Source organism: Anguilla anguilla, chromosome 8 (assembly GCF_013347855.1).
Source record: "Anguilla anguilla isolate fAngAng1 chromosome 8, fAngAng1.pri, whole genome shotgun sequence".
Lineage (NCBI taxonomy): Eukaryota > Metazoa > Chordata > Actinopteri > Anguilliformes > Anguillidae > Anguilla > Anguilla anguilla.
In genome coordinates, this window is record NC_049208.1 from 14,142,378 (window position 1) to 14,169,894 (window position 27,517).

At 39.8% G+C, this 27,517-nt stretch overlaps 1 protein-coding gene across 2 annotated transcripts in view; it reads right to left on the bottom strand.

Moving 5' to 3' along the window:
- The window catches only part of LOC118233008 (cadherin-10-like), a 30,592-nt gene extending 5,675 nt beyond the window's left edge, over positions 1–24,917 (bottom strand). For both annotated transcript variants that reach the window (XM_035428298.1, XM_035428299.1), the window contains exons 1-8: positions 24,661–24,917; positions 16,052–16,409; positions 8,692–8,986; positions 3,499–3,618; positions 2,644–2,811; positions 1,891–2,078; positions 997–1,250; positions 215–351 (exon numbers count right to left, since the gene is read on the bottom strand). In XM_035428298.1, coding sequence (XP_035284189.1) covers positions 215–351; positions 997–1,250; positions 1,891–2,078; positions 2,644–2,811; positions 3,499–3,618; positions 8,692–8,986; positions 16,052–16,273 — 1,384 coding nt within the window. In that variant the 5' untranslated portion in view covers positions 16,274–16,409; positions 24,661–24,917. The remainder of the gene's footprint in view (positions 1–214; positions 352–996; positions 1,251–1,890; positions 2,079–2,643; positions 2,812–3,498; positions 3,619–8,691; positions 8,987–16,051; positions 16,410–24,660) is intronic.
- Between the last annotated feature and the right edge of the window lie 2,600 nt (positions 24,918–27,517).

The window sequence follows — 27,517 nt, forward strand, 5'->3', positions numbered from 1 at the left end:
AGAAAATGTATATTTTTGCAGAACCAAATGACATATACAGTAAATGGTTAAAATGCTATGGTGTATATCACAAATGTGTACTCAATTAAAATTTCCTTAAAATAGCATCTACATATTTCTTGAAAACCATGTGCTTTGCTATATATTCAGTGTACAGTCAGCAACATGGCAAGCCAAGTGAGACATTTAATAGTAAGGAGAGGGGTAAGCATACCTATTTCAGTAGCAACTACTGAAATGTTATGCCATTTTGAGGCTTCCCTGTCGAGGAACTGCAGAGTTGAAATTGATCCATTGAAGGAACTGATGTTGAAAAGTCGATCAAGGTCAGTGTGCCTGTCTATAGAGTACCTGAGGATAGAGACTTCATTTTATAAAGTGCAGTGCTGAAAACTGAAAAAAATGTTAAAAAAAAAAAAAAAAAAGTGATCATATAACAAGTATAGTTTGTGGTTCAGTTATTTTTTGTGGTAGTCAATTTTTAACCTAGCATAAATAAATATGAATCTAAATGTTATCTACAGGTTCCATAGAAGGTTACAATATGCACAAAACTGGGATATTGCTGGGATTTAATCAACATTTATCATTGACTTTGACTAGCAAGTAAAAACAAAATATCCCCCCCCCCAAAAAAAAGCTCAATTTGATGATTAGCAATCACTAAAAGTAAGTAAACAGTGCTTGTGAAGAAAAGGTGTAAACTAAGGTTAGCTCAATGTTAATAACAAATATTGATTGGCTACAGGTCATAGCTTTCAAACCACATTCATTTGTGTTTATTGTGTTCCGGACTAATCATGATATTTTGGCTACATATGGAAATTCAAGCCGCCTTGATTGGTTAATCAGGGACACTGGACCTAAGTAATTGGCCAATTTGACATTTGATTGCTAATCATGGATAATAGGGCAGTGTAATTAACTGGCCAGGCACATTTGGGACACCTCGCTGGTGACATGACGGTGTCGCCTAATTGGACAACTGTGACTGACCTGACCCGGTGATCATTGACATCGGGGTCCCAGGCGCTGACCACACCGATCAGGCTGCCCACGGGGGTGTCCTCCTGAACCTCGAAAACATACAGCGAACTGCTGAACACGGGGGGCTCGTCCACGTCCTGCACTGAGACCTTCACCAGCGCCGTGTCTTTAAACGGACCCAGGTGATCGAACCGGTGGTCCAGGTGCGCGTTCCACGCCTCCACCTTTAGGGCGTACGTCCTTTTGCTTTCGTAGTCCAGGCGCTGGTAACCAGAGGAAAGCAAAGACAGAAGGTGTGAGCTGTGATATACGAGACGTGAATAAGTAATAATCTCAGTTCTGGCACAGTTCCTCAAAACAGTCGCTGTGGAAGAAGTGCATCGGCCTCTGAATGTTTGAGCATCCGAGCGATTATCCCTCATTCTGATTCAGACCCACGTCTCCGTGCCGATGATCTCCTCGGTTTTCTATTACACGGCTGCTTTCAAAGTGTACAATTGGTGTGCTATTACAGCTTCAGGATTGCTCTGAGAAGTCATTTTGGGCTTGATCTTTAATCCAAGCCTGGTAATGTGCACTCTGGCTGTCTTTTCCTTTCTGTTCCAAAGATTTGCAAGATTGGCTTAATGTGCAATTATGAGCAGGGAGTGCTGTCAGTGAAAGGCATGCTCGTAGCCAGGTTTTTAAAAAGGTACGCTAAACCTGTGCTCAGAGAAATAGGGAGCAAGTGCAATGACAGGGGAATGAAACAGACACCTTTGTAAAGTTAATAGGATGCGATGTGTTTGATATAGGAAATTAACCTCTCTGTGCATTTCCTTTTTTCTTCCCATTCCAGCCGCAGTCAAGGCGCTTGAGGAAAAAGAATAAGAGTTTTGAAGCGCGGTATGAAAGAATATGCACCCTTTTGACGGTGATAATGCCCTCCTGCGTCACCCTGTCAGTGGCGATGGCGAACGTGTCCCGCCCGTCGCCGTCCACGATGCCGTAATGCGTCTCGGCGTTCACTCCGATGTCGCCGTCTGCGGCTTTGATCCGGCCCACCGCTGATCCCATCTCTGCCGACTCCAACACCGACAGGTGGTAGGAGCCTTTAGGAGGGGGCCAAACATGAGAAGTGTGTCCTTATGGCTGCCCGATGTAATGTAAATGCTTCAGAATTAACAAAGAAAGCGTCCCTGTAAACCAATGCACTGGCGTGCATGAAAGGTGCACAGCTAGTCATTGGGTAGCCCTTTATTAAGCATACTTTATTAAGCGCATTGGGTAGCCGTTCATTAAGTGCACTTTATTAGGCACATTGGGTAGCCCTTCATTAAGTGCACAGTTATTAAGCACTTTAAGTATAATGAAACAATATTCCCATTACAGCCAACCATTTCAACAAGTATGCTTTGAATTGTATGCAATGTTTGAGCATTGTGTGGGTACAACAAAGTTATTTCATAGGTAATAATTACCTACATTACATGGTGATTCTTTCATTTGATATTTGATATAAATGTTGTAATGCCTTTTAGGGTTGAATTCCAATTATTTAGTATATTTTCAGCTTTGTGGACCACCCCCACCCCCGCCACACACACACACACAGACATACACACACAAATAAATAATTAAATAAATAAACATTTCAAAAAAAGAGAAGATTCTGACTGTGAGGGAAGCGGGGTGGGCTGTTGTTGACGTCGGTCAGGGTGATGTTAACTGTGGTGGTCCCCGTGAGCCCGCCCATCTGGCCCGCCATGTCTTTGGCCTGGATCACCACCTGGTAGTGCTCGCGCATCTCCCTGTTCATGTTCGGCAGAGCCGTCCTGATCTCACCTGGACCGAGGGAAATCGGCATGTTCTGCTAACATAGCATCCATATGGTATTTGCTCAGAGTTAGCCTTTAGCATGAGGTTTAACAAAATCTGCACTCAGATATAGCTTCAAGCAACATTTGACCTTTTACTCACAATGCAACAGTTTATTATTATTACTATTATTATCATCATCATCATCATCATCATCATCATCACACACATTGCGGGTTCAGTGGCCATCACAATAAAAAAAGAGAATTATATACAAAATTATAATAGTATTTTCACTGTGAATCACGATTAAGGACTAATATAGGCAAGACAAACGCAGTGAAATACACACACTAGACATTTTATTTGTGTCTCTTTCATATTTGTTTAAAAAAAAATATATATATATATATATATATATTTTTTTTAAAACAAATATGAAAGAGACACAAATAAAATGTCTAGTGTGTGTATTTCACATGCTTAATATATATATATATATATATATATATATATATATATATATATATATATATATAGCGCTCCCCATTTGATCATCACTTCAGCTCAGATTCTGAAATCCCAGATTGAATCACTAAATTAGCACAATAGACTTCAGTCTGTCCGGTCTTATTGATAATTATTTTCAAAAGGAGGGAAGAAATGGAGGTGGGGAAAATGGAGATACGCTCCATTTAAGCTTTAAGCTGTTACCTGACTCTGGGTCCACGGAGAAGTACGGCTGTCCCTGTAGGATACTGAACACCAGCTTGGCACTGTTCCCATATGTGGCATCATCCGCATCTATGGCAGTGACTTCCATTACAGAGGTTCCTGGAAGGAAAAAAGTAATCCAAGTGTCTTCCACAGCAACAGGTGTTTAAATAAATGAGTAAATGAATACAGGTCAGTACATTATACAGAGTTAAATTGATTCTAATAACCCTTTAGAAAAAAATCATTTTTGATTAGCCTTTTCAGACTTGAAGACCACAATTTCACATATTCATTTAATATTTTCACATATGAATTAAAATACTCACATGTGAAAAGAAAATGCCCCATGTGAACTGGATGTGAAAAGAAAATAGGCCACATTGAGTCGTTTCCATCCTAACATTTCCATGTCACTGACTTTTTCAAATGTAAACTACAATTTTAACATGTGAAAACAAAACATGTCACTTGAAATAGCATAGGTTACTCTTCCCCACCCTCATTTTATAAGTGGGATTATTTCTATAGTTCACATGTGCACTTTTCACATGTTCAGTGTTCACATGTGATTTCTGGTAAGGGAAAACCCTTTTAATCTTTTGCACTTTTCTACATTTGCTCCGAATTGCACTGTTTGAATCTACTCAGTCAGACTACTAAAGATTTAATGTTGAGTATTTTTATCAACAGTTTCAATCCATTATTGTCAGAACTAGATATTTCTGTCTTGTCGCCATGAATGTTCTACCCAAACTAGAAGGAGAACCTTTCAACAGGTTAACACACCATCTCCAAAATGTGGCATTGAGGGTAGTATGGACTTTAGTACAGAGAATGTATTACCACAGCAATGAGATGAGGTCACTGCACATTCTGAATCGCTTTTCTGGGATAAATTCAGCTGTGAAATAGATGCAATCTCACGGCCATGAGCGTGTTAATGTGAGAGAAATAATATATGCATGTGAAGAAGAATAAAACAAGCTTTTAATTGTCAGTTAAGGATACATGTTGATTGGATCCCAGGCAGAGATTGACCATGTTGTTTGTAAGTAGCAAACAGTAGACAAATTCCAACAATAGACTTTTACTGAGTCTGGTATGGAAGCACAATTATACACCAGCAGCTGTGCCACTCAGGGATTAGTTATTACTTGGTTAGCAAGGTTTCTGTAAGTAATACTGGAGTGCCAGTAAGAGACAGTCTTCCCTCTGGACAAATAAAAAGAGAAAAAAATGTCCCAATGCACCGGTTGGGGGGGTGGGGGGGGGAGGTTTGGGTTGAGCGCGCTCTGTAAGGTGGCATCATAAAATGTGAGGTTCTACTGAGGTCCTGACTCACTGTGCTCATGAGGGACCAATGGCACTTGGTAACCAAATAGGGGTGTTTCTCCAAAACACCTGTCTGTCTCAGTTTCATCAATGAAGCATTCCTATTACAGGCAACTGACTACACACTCCCTTCCTTTCCTTACCTACTTCTCCAGTCATTGCTGCAAATGAGAAATTAGTAGAGGGAGAGAGAGGGAAACATTCCCATCTAAAATAATATGAGCCAAAAATAATCAGTTCTCATATCGTATAACCACCTCACCCTCCACATTAATATGCACAGCACAGATCGGGACAAATTAAAATAGATTTCACACTGGCGGCAATCTCCCTGGTAATTTGCATATGCAATTGAAATTACCCTTAGGATGGAGAACATTGGTGGTTCAGCATGCAACAGGGTGCTATGCTTTGCTCACATAGAGATGTTTTAACTTAAACAGATATTGCCAAATAAATGAGATGAGGTGATTGGATAGTCTGAATCCCTTCTCTGGGAAATGTAAATGTAGGGGTGAAATGAACACTTCTGGCTGTAAGTGTGCTAATGTAAAGCCCCTTTCACATGTGCATCTTAGCCCGTAAATGTTCCGGCAAAATGTGTGAATAGGAGCAGTACATTTTTCATGTAAGATGTTCTTCCAATTTGCCAGACCAGGAGGACCTAGTAAGATTTACGGAAATCTTCTACCACAGCTCTACTGTGAACAAAAGCAGCAACCTTCCCGGGTAAAGCATGCAAAAGGTTAAGATGTTCTTACAGAACAAGCAAACCAATCATGAGAGACTCAAAGTCAGATTTGATTGTAAAACAACAAACAAAACAGTAAACTAAAGAAGAAAGCATTTCTGTAAAATTGTTGGAAATTGGACTGACTCTAAAGCAATTAGAGGACAAACTGTAATTAACAGACAGCTTTACATTAAATGTAACATCCTGCCTTGACAAATATATACAAAACGGTCATGTCATGAGTGAACAGATTCTACACTGAATTTTTATGCACAGGAGACCTATGCGTGGAAGTGGAAAACAACATTTAACCAAACATGGACAAATGCTGATTGAATCTGAGGCAGAGATTGAATATATTTTCTGTAAGCAGCAAACAACAGACAGTTTCACACAATAGACTTTTAATTTGTTTTTTCTCGTTTGACATTTGTTGAAAAATGGAACTCTCCAACTGACCATTACTTCAGGCTATATTCTAATGCAGTGTAAATCAGTGCAACTTAATTCAGTCTGTGCAGTGTTGCTTCCTTGTATTTAATAAATAAATTATTTAACAACAACAACAATAATGATAAGAAGAAAAAGAAACAAAGAATAGCATCTGCACTTTTGTAGTCAGTAATGGCAATTATATTTGTCATCTTGTTCTACTCAAAGTTATGTATTGGAACCTGTTTTACTTGAGTATGTTACATGGATATGTTCACCACACTGAATATGGCGATTGTGTTTGACATTGGAATTGTGTTTCTCATTTGCTTTGAGTGCTCTAATGGCATCCTCAAACTCCGGGGGTACAAAGAGGAACCAGACCAGACTGTGATGAAACAGTTGGGCGAGCCCAGTCCTAAAAACCTGCTGGACCAAAATATTTGATAATCCACTGAGACTGCCCACACAGATTAGCCATTCCTTATAGTGCCAGGCAACATCATCTTTACATAGAACCATGCTTTCATGAATTGTTTCATTTTAATTAGCAGGATTCTTACTTGGTTTAATTAGGTGTCTGCTGCGAACATACTCCAGCATCAAGTCTACTGGATTCCAACATGTACTCATTAAATCGACCACTGACAGGGAATCGTTAGCATACTCTAGACTCTTAGCACTCTGCTTTTAATATTCACAAGACCTTATTGCACCACTCGTTATTTAAAAGCATGCAGTACATCACCTTGAATATATTGAGATTTCTGTGATTCATAATTCAAGAACTCAGAATTAAAAATTTGAGGTGTGACTGTAGTTTAAATTCTGACTGAAAACCAAAGTTGCTGTCTCAACTTACATAAATTCAGTCAGCCTCCAGGAGAGTCCAGCTACATGGGTATGCATATGCACTGTACAATGTGTGCATGAAGTTCATGATATTGTGGAAGCACAATTGGTAATTGCATTGCCATCTCATAAAAGAATAATTCAGTTTTCAGAATAAAAATAAAAAAGAGAAGGTGTAAATCGTATGTTTACTTCTAAGTCAAAGTTGACTCTAAGTCAAATGACAAATGCTGACTGAATACATGCCAAGACACCAAATTTATCCAGAGGGTATATAATCCCTTCAATGGTATAAGTGTGTTTGACTGAATACAGTCCATGTTTGAACCCAGTCCCAGTTCCTCATTCTTTCTCCCTCTAGGTGACACTTAGTTGGTATTGCTGACCCTTTACAGTAACACGAGGTTCAGGCTTCTGCATGTGACGTGCGATTAGATGTAATACACACCGAGATCACAACTTCCATCTGAAGCGTGCTCTCATTGCTGAGTGTCTTACTCTGTGCTGTCTGACCTTGCTGTTGCTTTGCTGATGCAATTAGCCCTTACTTTTGGAAGTCTCCAGAATATTCTCTTTTGAGCTTCATCTACTGTCCATATCTTTTTTGTTTTTTCTTTGTCCCTTTCTTTCTTTCTTTCTGTTTATATTAATACTTTGATCTGCACAATGTAGAACAAATCCTGGCTCTTCTCTGGGATTTGTGCACCACACAGCCACCTCTCCTGAATATTAATCATGTACTGTGGATACTCTGTTCTGAACATTTATTTTGTCATTTTTTACCTTAAGGTCCTCTGAGCCTTTAATAGGTTGTGATTGATTGGCTTCCTCAGGCCATGCTCTAAATGAAATAGGACTGGAGTCTGTGGTCAATTTATCTATTTTCATAAGCTGTGTACAGAATCGCTCAAGCTCCACTCAGACCAGGTTCTTTGTTTTTTTGTTTTTTTTATGGGTGGTCTTTGCATTGGGCTGTCAATCTGGCATCACATCTCTATGCCTTGCACTGCAAGAGCACTGCTTCACCATCCATCCATCCATCCATCCATCATCTCTACCGGCTTATTCCAGGTCAGGGTCATGGGGGGTGCTGGAGGTTATCCCAGTGTGCATTGGGCGAAAGGCAGGAATACAACCTGGACAGGTCAGCTTCACCATTTATGCAGAAATTTCAGAAACTGTTCACATCATGACTACCTGCCTAAAGCCACCCGTCTAGAAACATGGATTAGATTAACTAATTCTAGTTTTGAAGTGGTAAAAAATCTGTTCCCAGCTTCAAGGGCATTTCAGTTAATGATTTTCACGTACTGCCTCCTACACCGTAGACTCCCTTGCAGAGAATATGATAAATTTGACTTTGAGGAAAAGTTGACAGGAACAGACTGGTTTTGACATTGACATGTCAGGGCTTTATGATCAGCTCCCTTGTATTCCAAAATGCATTCATCACACACATAAAAAGCTAAAAAAATAAAATCCTTTCAGGTGGAAAAACGATCCTATACATTATGTTACCCAACCTGCTAACATTTCCATCTTGCTAAAATGATGGATAATGCTTAGACAGTGATTTCATGGAACAGCATGGCTTCCCACAGGTATATTTATTTAATGGCCAGGCTGGTACATAAGTTAAATTTGAAGTTATAGGTCACAGTAATTTTTGCTATTTTAAAGTAGTTTTTTACCATTTGTTACCATTTATTTGTTGTTGTTGTTGTTATTCAATAGCAGCTTAAGGTATGTTATGGGTTTCTAATTAGTTAACTTATCATGCCTTTGAATGAAAAAGACATTTGCCACTGAAACAAAAAAAATAAGGTTTTGGGAAAACATACCAACTTCGGACATTTCGGGGACGCTGGCGGTGTAAACCTCCTTGGTGAACTTTGGCTCGTTGTCGTTGATGTCATGGATTTTGACGACAAATTCGGTCTCCGGCTCCAGCGGACGGCCCGTGTATCTGTTGACCGCCTGAGCGCGGAGGGTGTAGTTGGCCTTCTCCTCCCTGTCCAGCCCCTTGGTGGCGTGAAGGTCACCTGACTTTTCGTCGATCACAAACAGGGTCCCTGCACCCTCTCCGGTGAGAACGTACTTGACGCTCCCGTCCCCTTTGTCCATGTCAGAGTGGAGCTGTGGAGGACAGAAAAGTGTACAAAGCCTGAATACAGTTTAACTCGATGCCTTTTTGTGGTCTGATACAGCTAGTGATATGCTGCTTAGTAACAATACAAGTGCCAATGACACAGTGCACATCTTGCAAAGACAACTATTTCCCCATTCAAATCAACCACCATACTCCAAATGCCACATCAGTGCAAGACAATCTAAAGCTTAAATTTCATAAACATTTGTCATTAACTTTGCCTTACAAGTTCTTTTTTTTCATTTTACTTTTTGTAATGTAGTGTTCATGAATACAATTAGATTGACTTTGACAATTAGTTACAAGTCTAAGAACAACCTTGATTGAGTTCAGGCCTTTGTCTTGAGACCAGACCTTTGCCAAAACATGTTTAGAATTCTGCATATTTCAGTTTGAATCTAGGCAGAGGACACAATTTGATACAACCAGAAATAATTTCACATTTTCTCTTAGCACTGACCATCGACAAGTAAAAGCATTTTTCTAAGTGTGGGTTCTCGAGCCTGTGTGGGGACTCATGATCATGTGTTCCGTTTATTTGAACGACATAATATATTCACAACTTTAATTCAATGTTATACTTTAATAATGATATTCTTTCATCCATTCTGCACACACAAGGGTAGACACCCACAGTTTGTCATGTTAATTTTGTTGATCACCCAAAAATCACCCAAAAAACCAGACCCCTTACATTTAATTATCAGAGTCAGAGTTAAGGACAAATGCAGATTGAATCCCACAAAAGCAAATTACAACATAATGTTGCATTGAAAGGAGAATAAAACCTTTCCTTGAACAGGGGTTCATGCTTTTATGCAAGTACAATTGTTTGGTAAATGTATCCAACAAGCCCAATTATGCTAATAGCTAATTTTGGTAAAAATATCAGGTTGAACCCTAGTAATTGCATGCTCTTTGTGCATTATATTTGGTTCTGCAAAGTTTCAGGTCTGTAATTACGCCTGTAATTATCTCAAGGTTTTAGTGCTCTTCCTCTGATTCATTCCTGCATTCTTTCCCTTAATCGCAGTTGATGGAAGAGGATGTGAGCCTCCTTGGCATGAATCAGCTGTCCCTTTTGCCTTTTGATATTTTTAAAATTTGACGCAAAAAATAACACGCCACATAGCACAGGACATATACAGCATAATGTACATATTACTACAATGCTTATAAGCATGCTGAGAGGTTGTGCCATGTGCAAAATTAATTAAACATCACCATGGATACAGGCTCCCAAGGAAATGTTGCCAATAATGCATAGCAGCATGTGAAGGAGGTGGATGAAAGGCGTGCGGTGGAATGGAATTTGGAATTCATGAATTACATTTTCTTCTTTGTTGTTCTTCTGTGGACAGTACAATGTTATATATAAATATATATTTGGACAGTGACACAATTTTTGTTTTGGCAATATACTCCAGCACATTGGATTTGAAAAGAAACAATATCAGACTAAAGTGCGGACTGTCTGGTTTAATTTGAGGGTATTTACATCCATATTGGGTGAACTATGTTGGACCTGCAGCCCTACTTATACACAGTCGCCCCATTTTGGGGAATCAAGTATAAGTGGATGATTGGCTACTCAGCAGTTTTTTTGGCCAGTTGTGTGTTGTTGCATCATTAGTTCATTGAAAAGAAAGCTAGCAAAAAGTCTGCTTCTAAGTGTGAATTTGCATTTGGCGTCTGTTACTGTTGTCTCTCAACATGAGGACCAAATATGTGTCAATGGAAGTAAAGCTGGTTATCATGGGGTTGAAAAATCTGAATAAATAGATAAAAGACAGACAAAACATTTGGTGTGTCAAAATTGACTGTTTAAGAAGCTAGATTGCACGAGTGAGCTCAGCAATAGCAAACAACCTTTTAGACCACAGAAAACCACTGAAGTGAATGACCGAAAAATACTTTTAGGTGTGAAGTATTCATTGTTGAATTGTATCTTTTGCCAAAGTGTGGAGAAAGAAAGGGACTGCTCATGATTGAAAGCACCCCCCATCTCTGCGACATAAGGTCGTGTTATGGATTTGGCATGTATAGCTGTCACTAGAACTAGCTCACTTGTCTTTACTGATGATGTGACTGCTGATGACAGCATCAAGATGAATTCTGAAGTGTACAGAAATCCAATGGGGTCCATCCAAATGGCTCATACCTCATTGAACAGTGCTTTACCTTGAGGCAGGCCAATGACCCCAAACACACTGCTAAAGGAATCATGGTATGTCTAATAATGTTGGAATGGTCTTGACTGGCTAAGTGACAGTGCACCTAGCATTACAAACAAAAGTTGATCAAAAACATAGGAGAGGAAACAAACTATTTTTGTGCAAGAGAGATCCAGTTAGACAGTGAGTGCAATTGCAATCCTTCGAGAGAGGTCCAGTGGACAACGCGCAAATGAAAATAGCTTGTGAGAGAGTTCCAATGAACTGCACGCACAGTCCAGTGGATGGCGAGGGTGATTGAAGGTGGCTTGCAAGAGAGATCCAATGGATAGCACATGCTGGTGAATGAAACATAGCAGCCAGTTAGGTGGCTTCACATCAGTTAGCTAAATAAAACCTTAGTATTCTGAGTTAGCTAGTTAGCCAAGACTACATCGTATTGCAAGCTAGCTGGCTTGTGTCTGTTGATTTACCAAGTGAATTACTATTGAGCTAATATAAAAAATAATGACAGTTATAATATATAGTAATGCTTACATATCAGAAATCGGTTGCCTGACACCCAATATTCCAGCCCTGAATAAATGTCATGATTTTAATGCAACTGGATATAGCCTATTGGTGCCGCTGCTGGACATCATAATTTCCTGTATGTCCAGCAACAGCAGCTAGCCAACTGCCCACTGTGCACATACATCAAGAAATTAATCTCTATCTGCACATGACCAGCTACTTGGGCTTGACCCCTCGTGCCTAATTAAAAGTTAATAACTGTAATCAAGAAAGAATCCGTTCCAGAGCATATAACCTACAGCTGGATGAGACCTCAACCTCTGACGACAAAGAGTGGTTCTACCGTGTTCTACCCATGGGGTGCATAACATACTAGCCCAAGTTCCTTTGTCCCTGTTGTGGCCAATGCAGTTTTTTTTCCAGTAGGCTACATATTCGAAAACGTAGAATTTCAATAAGGCGGCTATGTTTGCAAATATTTTTAGATTTAACTTTGACTTAGTCTGGACAAACGCATGTACTTTCTGGGGCAAAAGGGAGGAGCCTCTGCCGCTGGGAGCCAGCGGGAGCTTCCCTATTGGTTAATCGAACTGTCTGCCTCAGTGTGCTGGTTCTCCCTACCCCCCAACACTCCCGCTGTTCCGTGTGTGCTGCAATCTAAGTCCCGACTGAAACACACCAGCGAAACGGACAAAGCTATTGAGCTAACCCAAATTATCTGCTAAAAACAGAATTATGGACAAATTCGAAGAAGATTTTAATTCTGTTATATCACAGACTTGCCAAATACATGGCGTGACTTCGTTGAAGGACCATCAGTGCGTATGTTTGGATTCGCTGTTATCGAACAGAGATGTACTCGCTTGCTTGCCTACAGGATTTGGCAAAAGTAAAATTTTTCAAGCGTGGCTTACGGTATGCAGTCTGCTATCAAATAAATACCCAGAAAAATGACCAGAAAAAGCAATGGTTTTGATTGTTTGCCCGTTACAATCAATACAATTATTTTCCCCAAATAGTGGCGAACTGAAGCGAGTCTGAGCCCCTGATGTACACAGTAAAATGTCCAGTGCTAATTCAACTCTTAAGGTAAGATTTGGTCCCATTCTGGAATGTGGGACTAAATGTTATATATTAAGAGCTGGATTAACAATGAACATTTTACTGTGTAGGAGCCAATGTTAGTCAGTCACAGTAATTTGAATATTTAGACTGAGGATCAGGAGTTGGATCTGAAGCTTCTGTTTGCTGTCTGGGTAGGCAGATACCTAGGTTAGCAAGCTGTGGACATCTAGCAGCTCAGTTTGTCATGATGTCTTCAAAAAAAAGTTGAATGTCAATCAAGTAAAATTGTTAGCTAATTTGTGAGTAAACAGAACTTATACATTCCTGTAAAGTCCATATACTTGTAAGTACTGGTAAAGGGACCTCAGAGAGGAGAGTATATACTTTGTCACTGAGGGCTTTGTTATATGCATAATTCCATATCGGCCTCAAAATCCTCCTCCGTATGTACAAACGCCCTCCATGACCATCAGTTTTTTTCTATGAGAATTGTATATAAAGGCCATGTTCAATTCATATTGTGTTATCTCACCTTCTGTACAGATGAATCACCCTTAATATAGCTGACAGCGCATCTGGAGAAATGGAGAATGCAAAGAGCACCAGTACAAATTTGTGGAGGTTGTGTAGGCGGTATAAACAGGGCAGTGGATGAGCATGCATATGCATTCCTTAAAGTGTCATATGTTTGAATATGTTGAATACAATCTGGCACACCATCACAAATCTGTTATGCATGAGCAGGCTTGGTGTTTCTTCCAGAACCTGGGCTGATTAGCCAGTTACTATCACAATGCTAATGCTAAAAGAAATAATAAATACAAATGAATGAAATTATGAAAAATAATTGCATGTGCACATTGCTCATTGCTCTAATCAGACAGAGTAAATACAAGCAGAACTGTGTAACTACAGTATGCAAACTATTGATTTGGGGTATAGTCTGTGTTTGGGAAAATCTATTTGAACAGAATGTCCTTGCACAACTGAGCCGATTGTTTGGATTGGGTTTTCCATTTATATTTATAAAGCCATTCTAGGACTAGACATCAGAATGGTATTTTCCGTGAGGGAATCACTCACTTCCATATCAATAAAATATATATCCCCGATTGTACGTAGAAAACATGGCCAAACGTATGTGGACGTTTCCTCATCCAAATTCATCCAAATTTATGGGCATTAACATGGAGCTGGTCCATCCTTTGATGCTATAACATCCTTCCCTCTTCTTGGAATGCTTTATAGGCTAGGGAATGTTAGATGTTGGAGTGCTGCTGCAGGGATTTGCTTCCTTCGGCATGAGTGAGGTCAGACACTGATTGGGCTATTAGGCGTGGCTCGCAGTTGGCTTTCCAATTGATCTCAAAGGTGTTGGGTGGGGTTGATGTCAGGGCTCTGTGCAGGCCAGTCAAGTTCTTTCACATCTGTCTTGACAAAACCCTTTCTATATTGACCTCACTGTATGCCTGAAACAGGAACAGGCCTTCCACAAACTGTTGCCACAAAGTTGGAAGCACAGAATCATCTAGACCGTTATTACATTAAGATTTGCCTCCACTGGAACTAAGAGGCCAATCCAAAACCATGAAAAACAGCCCCATACCAAGGGGTGTCCAGATACTTTTGGTCATATAGTGTATATCTGTGACTTTAGCCACCAGTCCATTGGATACTGGGCCTTGTCCACATTTTCCACATTTGCTCACAACTAAGAAACTAATGAGCTTCTCAGGTGTCCTGTATTACCTTGCTATACTTAGAAATACAGCTGGCCTGACATGTCCTGTTATTACCAGCTGTGCACCCCCATGGGTTTTTGAGATGCCTATAATTACATTTAACATAATGAGGAGCCAGCACACATCAGCAGCCATTACCCACAATGCTGCACCACGCAGAGGACTTTAATAATTCAAACCTAATTTTTGGATCTTCAGATCAGACGTCGTGCGGACACGGCGTCACCCTCATACTGAGAACCGCATGTATCAGAACATGAATCAGCTGCTACCTGTTGATTTTTATCTGCTTACAGACTTTGTAGGCTCCTTTCTTTCGTCCATTTCATTGCTCTTTTCTCCATAATTTGCAGGCACCACTTGAATTTTTCACTCTACTGCTATGCCACCCACACTCACACAGCAGGAGCAGTGCAGCTGAATCATGCCTCTCAGTCAAGTGCGGACTCAGGAACTAGAGATGGAGTTATTGGACCAATTAAAGGAAAACATTCACCCGAAAACTTTTTTACTATCTGCAGATGATAATGCACACACCCAGATCATGATAAGTGTGATAACCTACTTCCCAGGATGGCACTCCTATAATTTTGACTGACACCTCATGATGTAAGCAAGAACCACAATGCTGTGTTATACCAGTAGAACATGTACATCAGCATTACACATACACATGAACACAGACATATGCACACAAAACTTTGTGTGCAGCTCATTCATGTTCTAGCTATCTTCGTTCAAAACAGACAAAATGCTAATTTTAATTTGTTATCAATATTTTCTGACTATTGTTCTCTGTCCATGCCTCAGTCATATAACTTGCAGGCCACACACATTGTGACAAAATTTTTACAGTTACAGCACACAGGAGCAATTTGCGACCACACAGCCATCTCAGTCAGTGCCATGATCAATTAAACACAGTAGGGGGTTATTCAAATCCTAGTTCAGAGTTGCCTGTTTCATTTCATATGAAACACACACACACACACACACACGCACGCACGCATGCACACACATACACACACGCATGCACATGCACACACACACACACGCATGCACACACGTACACACAGAGTGAGAAAAGAACAGCAGGACTGTTCTCATCAGGGCTTTGGCAGGCAGTGCTTACTGCTGTAAGGTGAAGATAGGAAGAGTTAGACTGACACTGAGTAATTACTGTCTGTCTGGCTCTCTCAATCTCTCTCTCTCTCTCTCTTTCTCTCTTGAAAAATGTAAATCATATGCTAAATTCAAACATTTGTCCATAGCTTTTTTCTTATAAATAAAAAGGTTTATGCATTTTATTTATTTCATGATTTATCCAAATACATTAAAACAACTATAGCAAAGAACCAAAGGCTCTGAGAACAATAAACCGTGTGTGTGTGTGTGCGTGTGTGTATGTGTTGCATCCTTAGTGCAAAAGTCACCCTATAAAATACATTTTTATTACAGTCACAGTATGACGGAGTTTCAGCTGAACTTAGTGATCTAGTTTCCCATTTCGATGAGTGTCTTGCTGCAGCAGACAGGGTTGCCGGGCCGCCCACCTTACCTTGCCCACGTACTGGTTGTCCGTTCCCGTGTACTCCTCCAGCAGAAAGAAATGGTTCCACATCCAGCCGCGCTTGGACCTGTGCAGAAGCTTCCCCTCCTTGTCGGCCAGGCCGGCCGGCTTGTTAAAGAGGTTTCCGCTGCCCCCGCTCGCTAACAGCGCCGGGGATATCTGTTGGGGGAAGGCGAGCAGCAGGAAGAGGAGGGGGAATTGATTTGTCATCGTTGTAGTATCCCAAGCAATCCACAAGCCCGTCCTTATGAATTAACTACAGTGAGAAGGAGGGGCGTGTAAGAGGCGTGTCCCGACAATATGATGTCATCATTGTAGTCCTTTCTGTGATCTTCAGTTTTGCTCTCTGAAAAAATCAAAGTGGGAGACATCACTAGCAAGAAAGCAGACTCCACATCATTTTAAGGCAGAATGTTTAAGGCATCAACAGATCAACAAATGAAGGCTTGCATTATCAATACATTGACATTTCTAGAACAAAACACAAAAAATAACCAAACTGGCATTTCAATTTGTAAATAAATATAAAGTATGCATGGTATTTACTTTCAGTCTTTACAAAAGTCTGGTACCCAAGATGACATAGTTCCCAAAGCATTAATATAAGCACATGTCATGCAGATTTAATAAGCAAATACAGCTCAGAGTCGTGTTTTTTTTTTTAGTATGTAGCTAGAAAGACCTTGTCAAGAATTTAATCTAAATCGAATTAAGATGAAAGGTTCAATATGTTAAAAAAAAAAAAAAAACAACTGGACAAAGCATTTTCCTGAGAGTGCATTATTGCATTGCATTGCTGTCTACCAGAGTTAATTTATGTATAAGCCAAAGTAAGTTTTTCATCCAAAGCAATACATTGAAATGAATTGATTGTACTTCTTCTTCTGTTGTGCCAAAGCTTTCATGCATAAATCTACTCCATATGTGCTTGATATAGTATATGACAGCTGCACCCAATAAAATGCATTCACTGATTTTCATTTCCTAATACTATAAAATTATTTGTGGAATGCAATTACAAGGTGTGACAGCTAAATATGCTAAAGTCATATTCATACATTGGCAGAACTTGTTATAATGCTGACATTTTGGTTGTTAATCCTTTGCAAATGGTTTACTGTCTTTTACCTGAGTTGAAATGAATAAATAAATAAAAATGAAACAAATTTTTTACATGTGATTTATTTGATTTATACATAGGAAAAGTTAAATGTAAATATTCCAGGTTCAAGAAATTGAGATTGGCAAGGGTGGTACAGCAAGGCATCAGTGAAGCTTGCCCTCCATGGTAACCAGGCCTAATAATTAAAAAAAGGGTGCATGCATAATTTATAGGCTTATAGAAGTTAATCCTAATAAATCCTCATTCCTCTGTAGAGCCGTACTCCTGTGAAGTTTGTCTAAAAGCCAAGAGCCAACTTTCTCCAAGTATGAATCACTGTACACAGATCTGTACAGAATTTTGGATGAGCGGGGCAAAGCGAAATTAACATTTTTGTTGCAATTCCAAGGACTGGTCTGAATCCCCTCACAAAAATGAAAGTGATCACATGCATAATTGCAGATCAAACAATGGAACTAATGAGACACAAAAGTGATCACCGGTAATGAGGGGGAACAAGGCTAAGTAAATCCCTATAAAGGGCAGAGCTGTCCTTCTGTATAAACACTAATCACAATGTTCTCCTCCCCCAATGACAATGCTGTTGCCAGGAATTCTGCTTCGTTCATTTGACCTTAACTTTGACTCATGATTGAATGTAAGAAATGTAACCTCACGAGCAATGTGTTTAGTTTAGATATTTACAAAAAAAAAATATCTGAACATTTTGACAAAAATTACATTGCCAAATTGTTTGGGAATAAGCAAAAAGAAAAAAAATCCTAATGAACTATATATCTAACATGGGTCACATTTTCCAGATGTTCCAGTGTCCTTTTTCTAACAGTGCAAATTCTTACAGTGTAATGAAGCACTACATCATGTCAACATTTTATACAGTTTTTGTCAAACTGTAGAAATATTCACAATTGGGATGGCAGGTATGAAATAACCACAATGACCACAGACTCTCAGCCGTTAAAAACATTTATTTCTGTCCCATTTCAACAGACAGAATTCACAAACAACTTCACATGTCTACACAATAGAGCCCCAAACTTAGGGGATTCAAATCTAGACCTGCCATTAAACGTATTGATATCAAAATTGCCCCATGTTACATGAAACAATATTGGCTTTCTTAGCTCACACAAATTAAACAAGCTGTTTTCCAAAGCAATGCTACCCAATGTTTCCTAGATTGTTTCAAGTAAGTTCAAGTAAATATTACTATTACTATAGAGTAGTTACTATTGCTATTGATATTGAAGTCAGTTTTTGAAGGGTTAAAATCAGTGTATTAATATATATATAATCTATATAACAAAGTATATCATTTATTATATTGATTTGTAAGTTTGTTTTGTACTACTTTGCATTGTATTTTTTAGATAACAGAAACATGTGTAACAGAAATATAAATCCTTAAAGCGCATTTTAAAGAAGACAAAAGCTGCATATGTTTATTACACTACAAACGCAACATCCTTTTTGAAAACATTAACCCTAGGCTTGCAGTTAAATTTCTTTAACTTTCCCTTGAACCTTGTTTTTTCCTTTTGAGATGAACATGACTTGCGTCGCTCCGACATGTTAAACAGGAAGCGCTCCTTTTCAGTTTCAGAGAAGCTAAAGAGCCCTGTGCATGTGGCTGATTGGAAACCTTAATGAGCACAAAGAGTGGAGGTATGTGTGGGTGTGAGTACACAAGAGCTTCTGTTCTCAGACTGCGCTCTTTGCATAATTTATGCAGTTTACTCAACAAGATTTAATAGTGCTGGGCATTGTGGCTTTATCAGTAAAAATATTTTATTAATTTACCTGGTTTCATATGTCTCATTTTAGCTGATGAACAAAATGCAAATAAAGTCATAAGATCTACAATATAAAAGGATGATGGAAGCAATTGGGTGTTGGGGACAAGGCATTTGGCAGTGCTGACTCCACTCTTGGGTGAAGGCAAAAATACCAGTCTAGATCATACCGTTGTGTACATCCAATGTACCGTATGTAGTACAGCAATTCTTAATGCAATTTCAAGGTGAATTTCAACGTCATGATTCAGTCTCCTAAACAAATTTTCCTAAAATTGAGCTCGATAATATAACCTTATTTCCGGCACGTTTTTCAAATTAGATCATTCAGTGCATGATATACCTAGTAAACCAGAGCTTGATTCATAAATCATATGACAGTTTTTAAGGACTATACAGATAGGTGAATTATGTGTCATTTACTTTCCCTGTGAGTGAAGGAATAGTAAAACTAACAGGTAAGTCTATAATTACATTTCAGAAATAGAAAGAATATTTTCAGACAGTTATTCCTGGGTTAACTGACAAGAAGACCAAAAAGCTGAAACAGTGAATTGTTTTTCCGTTTATTTTTGTGCACTTAATTGTGAGTGGTGGCACTTTAAGCGTACAATTTCTCTCTCTCTCACTCACACTCTCTTTATCTGTCTTTCTTTTTCATTGTTGAATAACAACTATAAACAGCTGAAACACTCCACACATTTATAAGATAGACAAAGATACATACAGACAGATGTCAATCATCTGGGACACTCAGAGTGTCCCTCAGTTCTTCCCAGTTTCCTTGCAACTCCAAAATTCATTTAATGTGTAGCACTAGGCTCCAAGTGCACTTACACAGCCTAACTTCAGCTGTCTAGACGTGTAAATGTGTCTAATTTTGCTGCCTGGTCTTGCTGAAGAGTGGTCTTTACCCAGACAATTTCTCTTATCACCACCACCTGAGAAGCATTATGGTATGGCTCCCAGTTTTTTTCTCACAAACCTTTAGAGCCAAGTTCAAAATAATCACCCTTTCCTTTATATGTCAATGTGGATTTAGCCTTTTGTCATACATTTTACAGCTGAATCAAAATTATGCGTTGGGGTTTTCAGTTTTCCTTCTCATATCACCTGCAGTTTCAAAATGATCTTTATGGCATGTCTCATGCCCTTTTCTCTAGCATGATTAATGTTTAAGTGCTGCTTTGCAGCAAATGTCATCTGTGTCTGTGGCACTAGGAAAGTTTTTCTATGATTAATATGCCCTGATTTATTTTGCCTTTGAACAGTGTCCAATACTCAAGAAAAAATAAATGTTTGCATTGTAATTAATCACTAACAATATATAGGAGTTTATGAAATCTGTCACAGTTATAACCGTGAAGAGCTTCCTGTTTTCAGACAAAACCATACAAGACAATGGACAGTGCCAACCTAACCAAAGCCATAACTGAGGAAGACTTAAATGGGCATTTATGTGTGCTGCTGTATGGCTTTTTAAGTAGAATTGAGGAAATAGGGACAATATAAGAATATAATAATTTAAACATCACCCTTTAGACTGAGACGAGCTTAGTAGCTAGACTTCATAGAAACAGAACGTTGTTGCTAAGATACTGGGGTTTAGTTTGTTTATGTTGAGCCGGCTACGTAGAATTAGGCCATTTACCATAATGGAAACCTTATGTAGTTTTTTATATTTAAGTTAAAGATACCAAGGCCTCTTGTTTTCCAGAGGAAAACTAAATCCCCACAGTAATGATAGCAACAGGTGCAGTCGAACCACCTACACTGTTGAAAAATACTGTGCACAGAGCACGGGCGATTGGTGAAGACTTTTAGCATGACTTCCATTCCACAGCACTTTTATCTCTTGTCATCCTGGACTCTTTGGCACTAAACCACTGTACAGTCACATACAGCTGAGATTAATTTGTAATCAGCTCTAGTGTTTCTAGTTCCCTTTGGCAATCCCACCTATGAGCGAGAGACAAAACTGTTTCATTCCATGAACTTCACAGCAGCTAAGACCACAGTGTTTGAACTTTGCCCTTTTTTGGTTGTTTAGTCTTTGGTTTTTCTCTGTACTTTCTAAAGCCCTGGTCAAATAAGGAAATGGCTGTCGTTCGACACCTTTCCAATTCACTAACCGCAGAGTATGGTGGCAAGACTGGAGACCATAACATTTGTATGTTCTGACATTACCTACATTGTGTCTACATGTTGAATGAATACATTAACACCATAAACATTTATTTGTTGAGGAAAGTCTCTAGTCTCTAGGTGCTAGTGTAGCTTGCTGTCCATGAAAGGCTTTATGATGGCATGTGCTCTCTGTTGTCCAGCAAAACCTGCTATATTGGTTGATATAGACAGTATTATGTACAGAAATATTTTTCAATTCTGCCTCTTGACCTTGGCACCATTTACACTGCTTGGCCCAGCTCTGTTTGGAAAGCATTGCACAGTGCGATTTAAACCAGAAAGACCTATCCAATCAGAAAGCCCAATCAAATATCCTATCAGAAAGTGCTATCCAGTCAGAAAGCCCAATCTCATATCCAATTACAAAGCTTGCTTGTATCAACAAGTAGCGTTTAATTGTGTCTATCTGATCACTTTCAAAAATGTCACCCAGGCCTCTAGCATCATCCTTGCATTGTTTACTACAGCAACAAAGTAGTTACCATTGTGTACAGTATTTTTTTGTAAAAATCATAAATACACAATGCTGATATTCTGTAAAGGCAACTAGTGTTCATGCTCTGTCAAAAAAATAAAAATGATTGTGATTTCTTGGCTTTTTCACAATGGCAAACCATTCTATATAGAATATTAGAGAAGATATTGTAAATACTCCTGATACAACAATCCCAGCCTGGGCCTCTCTGTGTGGAGTCTGCATTGGTTTCCTCTGGGTATTTGGGTTTTCTCCCACAGTCCAAAGACATGCAGAATAGATTACTTGTAGAGTGTAAATTGCCCCTACGTATGAGTGTGTGAGTGAATGGTGTGTCTGCCCTGCGATGGACTGACAAACTGTCCAGGTATGCCCAATGCTTGCTGGGATAGGCTCCAGCAACTCCTGTGACCCTGACCAGGAATAAGCAGGTAGAAATAGTGGATGGATGGATGTATGATGCAACAAAAATTATATTTAAATTTTAATTATTTTTCCATATTCACACCATCAGCCTGACTTGCTAATTCCCAGAAATGTATTTAGAGGAACACATGATGTGTAAATAGTAATTATGAGACAACATAATTCAGAAGGATAGCCATGTGGAGACTAAGGGTTGGCAGAAAAGAGTGTTCATTGTGTATATACACTTATCATACAGCTGTACGTAGCTGTTCTATCACACAAGCCAAAAATATCCAGCAGCAAATGGCACATAAACATTTTATATAAAAGTCACCATGTGGGGGAGCTCAAGAACTTCAGCACTGTTCATACCGCCGTCCACACATACACACACACACATGCACACACACACACGCAAATGCCATATTTACAGATGGCCTTTATTGTGAAATATTAATGCAATGTCTCCTTGTTGTGAGACTTTGATATAGATCAAATATGCTGACAGCTAAATGTCTGTACCTAGCAGCAGTCTGACTGAGGGTGGTTTGTGATCAGTGACTCATTGATTCAATTAAAATTTGGTGTCATTAGTGAATGATGATGAACCTTTGATGAAGAGAGAGTTAGAGAGACAGAGAGATGGAGTAGGAGGTAGAGAGTGGGAGAAACAATGATGAATAGAGTCCAGCACCATCTGACACAGTAGAAGAAGTCTGTCAAGACACAGGAATGATCACAGTACTACTGCACATAATGATCAGTGTAATTACAATGTGACCTCTCTCACTGAATTTTATAGTCAGTATGCATGCATCATGCATATAGTATTAGTATTAGAAGCATGAAAAAAGGGCATATGTTTGTACCCTTTATTAGGCTCATATTTAGACTGACATACTGATATATATATATATATATATATATATATATATATATATATATATAATCATATATCAATGTTTCATTTCTGAGCGGTGCTTCTTTCAGACCAGATAAATTCATGGTCACCGATTCCATCTCATCAAAAAAAGAAGCAAATTGCTTCCCTCGTTATCCCCTCTGTAATGTGTCAATATGTGGCAGTTGCCACTAATGGAGGGCTGTGATTTATCCCCGCACTGAGAGGCAATTATACACATGACGGTGTTGCCGAGGGTACGCGCATGCTTTCATTAGGGAGAGCACAGAGCGTAATGGCAGAGCACAATCACTCTGAGCAGGAACCCCATAAATCAGAGATTCAAAAGAGGCGCAACGGGGGTCCACTGATGAGTTACCCCGACAAAGTGCAAAGGGAAAAAAAAAAAGATTTATTCTAAGAAGCTCGTACGTACTAAGATTACGTTGCTCAGTCTTTTTTCTCACATGCGCTAGAAACGTTTACAGCCGGGGGTTGAAGCCTAAGCATGTTAAAACTCTAAACATACAATCCATTTGGATTGGGACACACAACCCTCCTGGGACCAGCAGTGACGACTGTTGCTCCGGTTGTCTCTCCACAGTTAGCACGTCGCGGGTACGCTTTGCATCCGTAACAGCCGTCCTCGCAGAAATCCCAGAGCGGGTTACACGGAGACTACCGGCGACCAACGAATCAAAGCCTTCTGCAGTTGAGCTTCCACACCACACACAGCACACATCAAAGAGCGCCTGTATCCGAGAACCCACGCATGAGGAAAAATGCTATTTAGTTTACTGTTATCCTACCTGGTGGTTTCAGTGCACACGAGAGGATGTAAATCTCAGTATACATTTTGCAGGACGTTAGCATCCTAATCACTGATTCATCACCGCTTGCCGCACGCTAAAACTTTGACAGGAGATGCAGACTTCTGTGCTGCTGTGTGTTCAACTTCGGGGGGGGGAGCACGGACAACCTCTGATTCTGCTCTCTCACATTTTTATGTCTGTTCATATTGGGTATACTGATGTGCTCCATAGCCCAGAGAATGGAATTATGTGCATCTTTTACAGCCGAGATGCCAAGATGACATAAAACTAAAGAAGAAAAATTTTTTCATAAACCAGGAGTAGTAAAACGATCACTTATATCCAAAAAATGGAGATTTGTAGTGTCACGGCTGAAGACTGGAAATGAACAACAAGAGACTTCTGGACAATTCTAGTCGGCAGCGAGAGTTTGATGCATATTTGAATGACTGACATGTGTATAGCTCAGAAATGGCTTGGAAGAATGAGCATGTAACTTATAGAGTTAATTCAGACAGATGTATTTCAACATAAAACCGGGTCTGCAGTAATCAAAGACCATTTAAATCAAGATCAATAGTAAAAATTATCACACAATGCTGACCTCTGCATCTATGTGAATGCATCAGAAGAGAAAATAGCACTATCTCTTCAAAAAAGCTGCCTGTCAATCACATGGTGATAATGATACATATACAACAACCAAATGACAACCATCTGCTTCAAATTAGTCCGCTCACGAGGCATTATGCATTCCAATAAACACATACTTTTCAACAGCAGTTCACAGCACGTACACTTCATGACAGTCCTGACATGGTGAAGAAGAGGAGCATGATGGGAAGACATGCAGGGAATGTTTTTGGCTGAAAGGGTGCAGCACGAAGATGACTCCTACCTCCTCACACACGAGGACATCCCTGTGATGGCATGGCCGCTGTCCCTCCTCTTGCCTGTGCTCTGCTGGGCTTCGCCTGATGCCTCTGTCACTTTGCTTCCAAGACTGACTACAGAGCGCACCTTCTCTACTGATCACTCTCAGTGCTGCGTCTTTCTCTCTCTCGCTCTCCCGCTCTCTCTCACCCTCTCTTTTTCTCTGCCTCTCTCTCTGTCTCGCTCTTGCTCTCCTGCTCTCTCTCACCCTCTCTCTTTCTCTGGCTCTCTCTCTGTCACTCTCGCTCTCCTGCTCTCTCTCAGCCTATCTCTCTCTCTCTCTCTCTCTGTCTATCTTTCTCCCTCTCACTCACTTGCTGCTGCTCTCAGTCTATCACTGCCACCTCTCTCTTTCTCACTCCAACTCTCCTGGTCTCTGTGTTGCTCTCCCTTGCCAACTCTCCCCGTCTCTGTGATGCTCTCCTTGTGATGGCCTCTCTCTTTCTCCCTCTGTCACTCACACACTTCACTTCTTCCTCCTAAAAGCGAGGAGTCTGTGGCAGTGAGTACTGTGCTCCTGATTGGCTATTCTTCAGCAGTCCCTGACTGAGAGGGAAGGCTCGGGGGGAGCGGGGGGAGGGGGGTGCTGCCTCTTTCTCACCGAGAGGGAGATTTCCATGTCAATACTGCCAACGGAAGCGGCATGTGCAGAAAAAGCCTCAGTGAGCGATGGGCCCTCTGATGTTTGATGGCCAAATTTAATCTTCTTACAGCGATGATAAAAACCCAAGGAGACACGACCATGACTTGTGAATTATTTTCTCTGGAGATATGTTGCCCCCCCGCACACTCACACCCACTTACCGACACACACACACATACACACACACACAGCTTCCAGTGGCTGCTGTTAAGTGTTTTTGAGAACAGAGGATGCTCCTTGGCATAACTTTGTCATTCTCTTCACTCTGGATGGGCTTAGGAGAGCTTTTCCATGCATCGTATCTCAATCCAGGTGTTTTTTTTACCACTCATGTTATTGGGGAAAAAAAGAAAAGATATGCAATTCTAATTCTCCAGAAAGCAGTGTGCAGATTCCGAGGGTTAGAAGATTCAGAAGAGAAACCGCTGACTTATCAGACCACAAACTCAGGTGGAAATTAATACAACATGACCTTTAGCCTTCAGGACAGCCTTAGCACTGTTTACGTGTCTACTGGGTGTGGAATAAAGTTGAACAAAGTTATAGTACTACAAATTATCATTTTTTCCCTCTTAAATTTATGCTTGGGTAGGTTGGTTCCTGTTAGTGAATCTTGACCTTAGCGTATTGCAGCGCAACTGGGACTGAAGCAGGAATAATCAGGTAAACATGAACACAAAGAGCTGAAGAAGGGATCTCTGAAATAGAGCTGAAAATGAAATTCCAGCCGTCAGAGTCATGAATAATTCACTCGTTCACATTCCCCCCCCGCTGAAATATCAACATCCTTATCGGGTCCTGGCACAAATATATGATTAACTCCTTTATAGATTGTGGACTCATTTGTAATAAAGACATATTTGACATAAAGACAGTTTTAATTAGCGTCCTGTGCTGTGAAAATGACTGAAGAACTTTGTAGTCAGTACCTCCACTTCAATAATTTACTAAATCTGCTCTATGGACTATAAATGCCAATGAGTTTGAGGCCAGTGTCAAGCAATTATTGCTGTAAATTCTGGTAATGGAATGTGTTTGAATTATGCGCATACGTGCGCAACCACACACACACGCACACACACAGGCATACATACATGCACACACACACACACACACACTGTTGAATGATCAAGGCAAACTGAAGTCTCATTCAACCTGATACAGAGTTGATTGCAATTTCATGCAAGTTATTTTAGGATGGAAAAAGCCACTACACAGTACTGGTTTCTTTATAAAATACTTCACTTCTGTACCACCTTTTGTACCATTGTTTGTTACAATTCTTCATTTTTCTCAGCTAGCTTATGCTTGCATGTACAGAAACCTGGAAAAGAAAGAAAAGAAAGAAAGTCTCATTCACTGTTCCTTATTCCTAAACAAACGGCATTGTTCTTATCTAGGGGCTATGCCAATGCTTCATGTGTGAATTTTACTTGTTGGTAATGTCATTATGGTTCTTTGATTGCTACAGCTAACATTGAAACATGGTTAGTTCATTCAGAATAAGTTTGTTTGGTTGTTCCCACTGGCAGAAGCAGAAATGTTGAGATAATGTGACCATACAAATGCACGTGGACCAAAAGTCATATATACAGTACAGTGCATAAATATTTGGACAACATTTAGCATTTAGAAAAAACTCCTCAGTTGCTTTTATCAGTGTGTTTGGGGTCATTGTCAAGGTGAAGCACAGTCCAGTGGGTTTTGAAGCATTTGCTTGGATTTGAACAGATAAGGTGTTTCTGCACACTTCAGAATTAATATATCTGCTGCTGCTGTGAGCATCAGTAAAGACTAGGGAGGCCAGTTCCAGTGGCAGCCACGCTCGTCCAAGCCATAACACTACTGTACCTCTACCAGTAGTGGGGGGGGGGGGGGGGGGGGCATGCCTTGGATCATGAGCAGTTCTTTCTTTCTCCACACTTTTCTCTTTCCATCACTGCTCCATCTTCTGAATTTGCCACAGTAAAATCCAATAACAATGGAATATACTGTAGGGATTTTGAAAGTAGACCCATGATGACTAAGGATATCTCAATTCACAGACATTAGCTTTGGCCATTTAGCAATTTCAAGTATATTGAATGCATTAATGTCTGTGTCAATAAAATGAATTTAACAGCATATTTTACTTTGTCAATACCTTTTTTTTCTTCTTTTTGCACAGTCAAGGCTAATC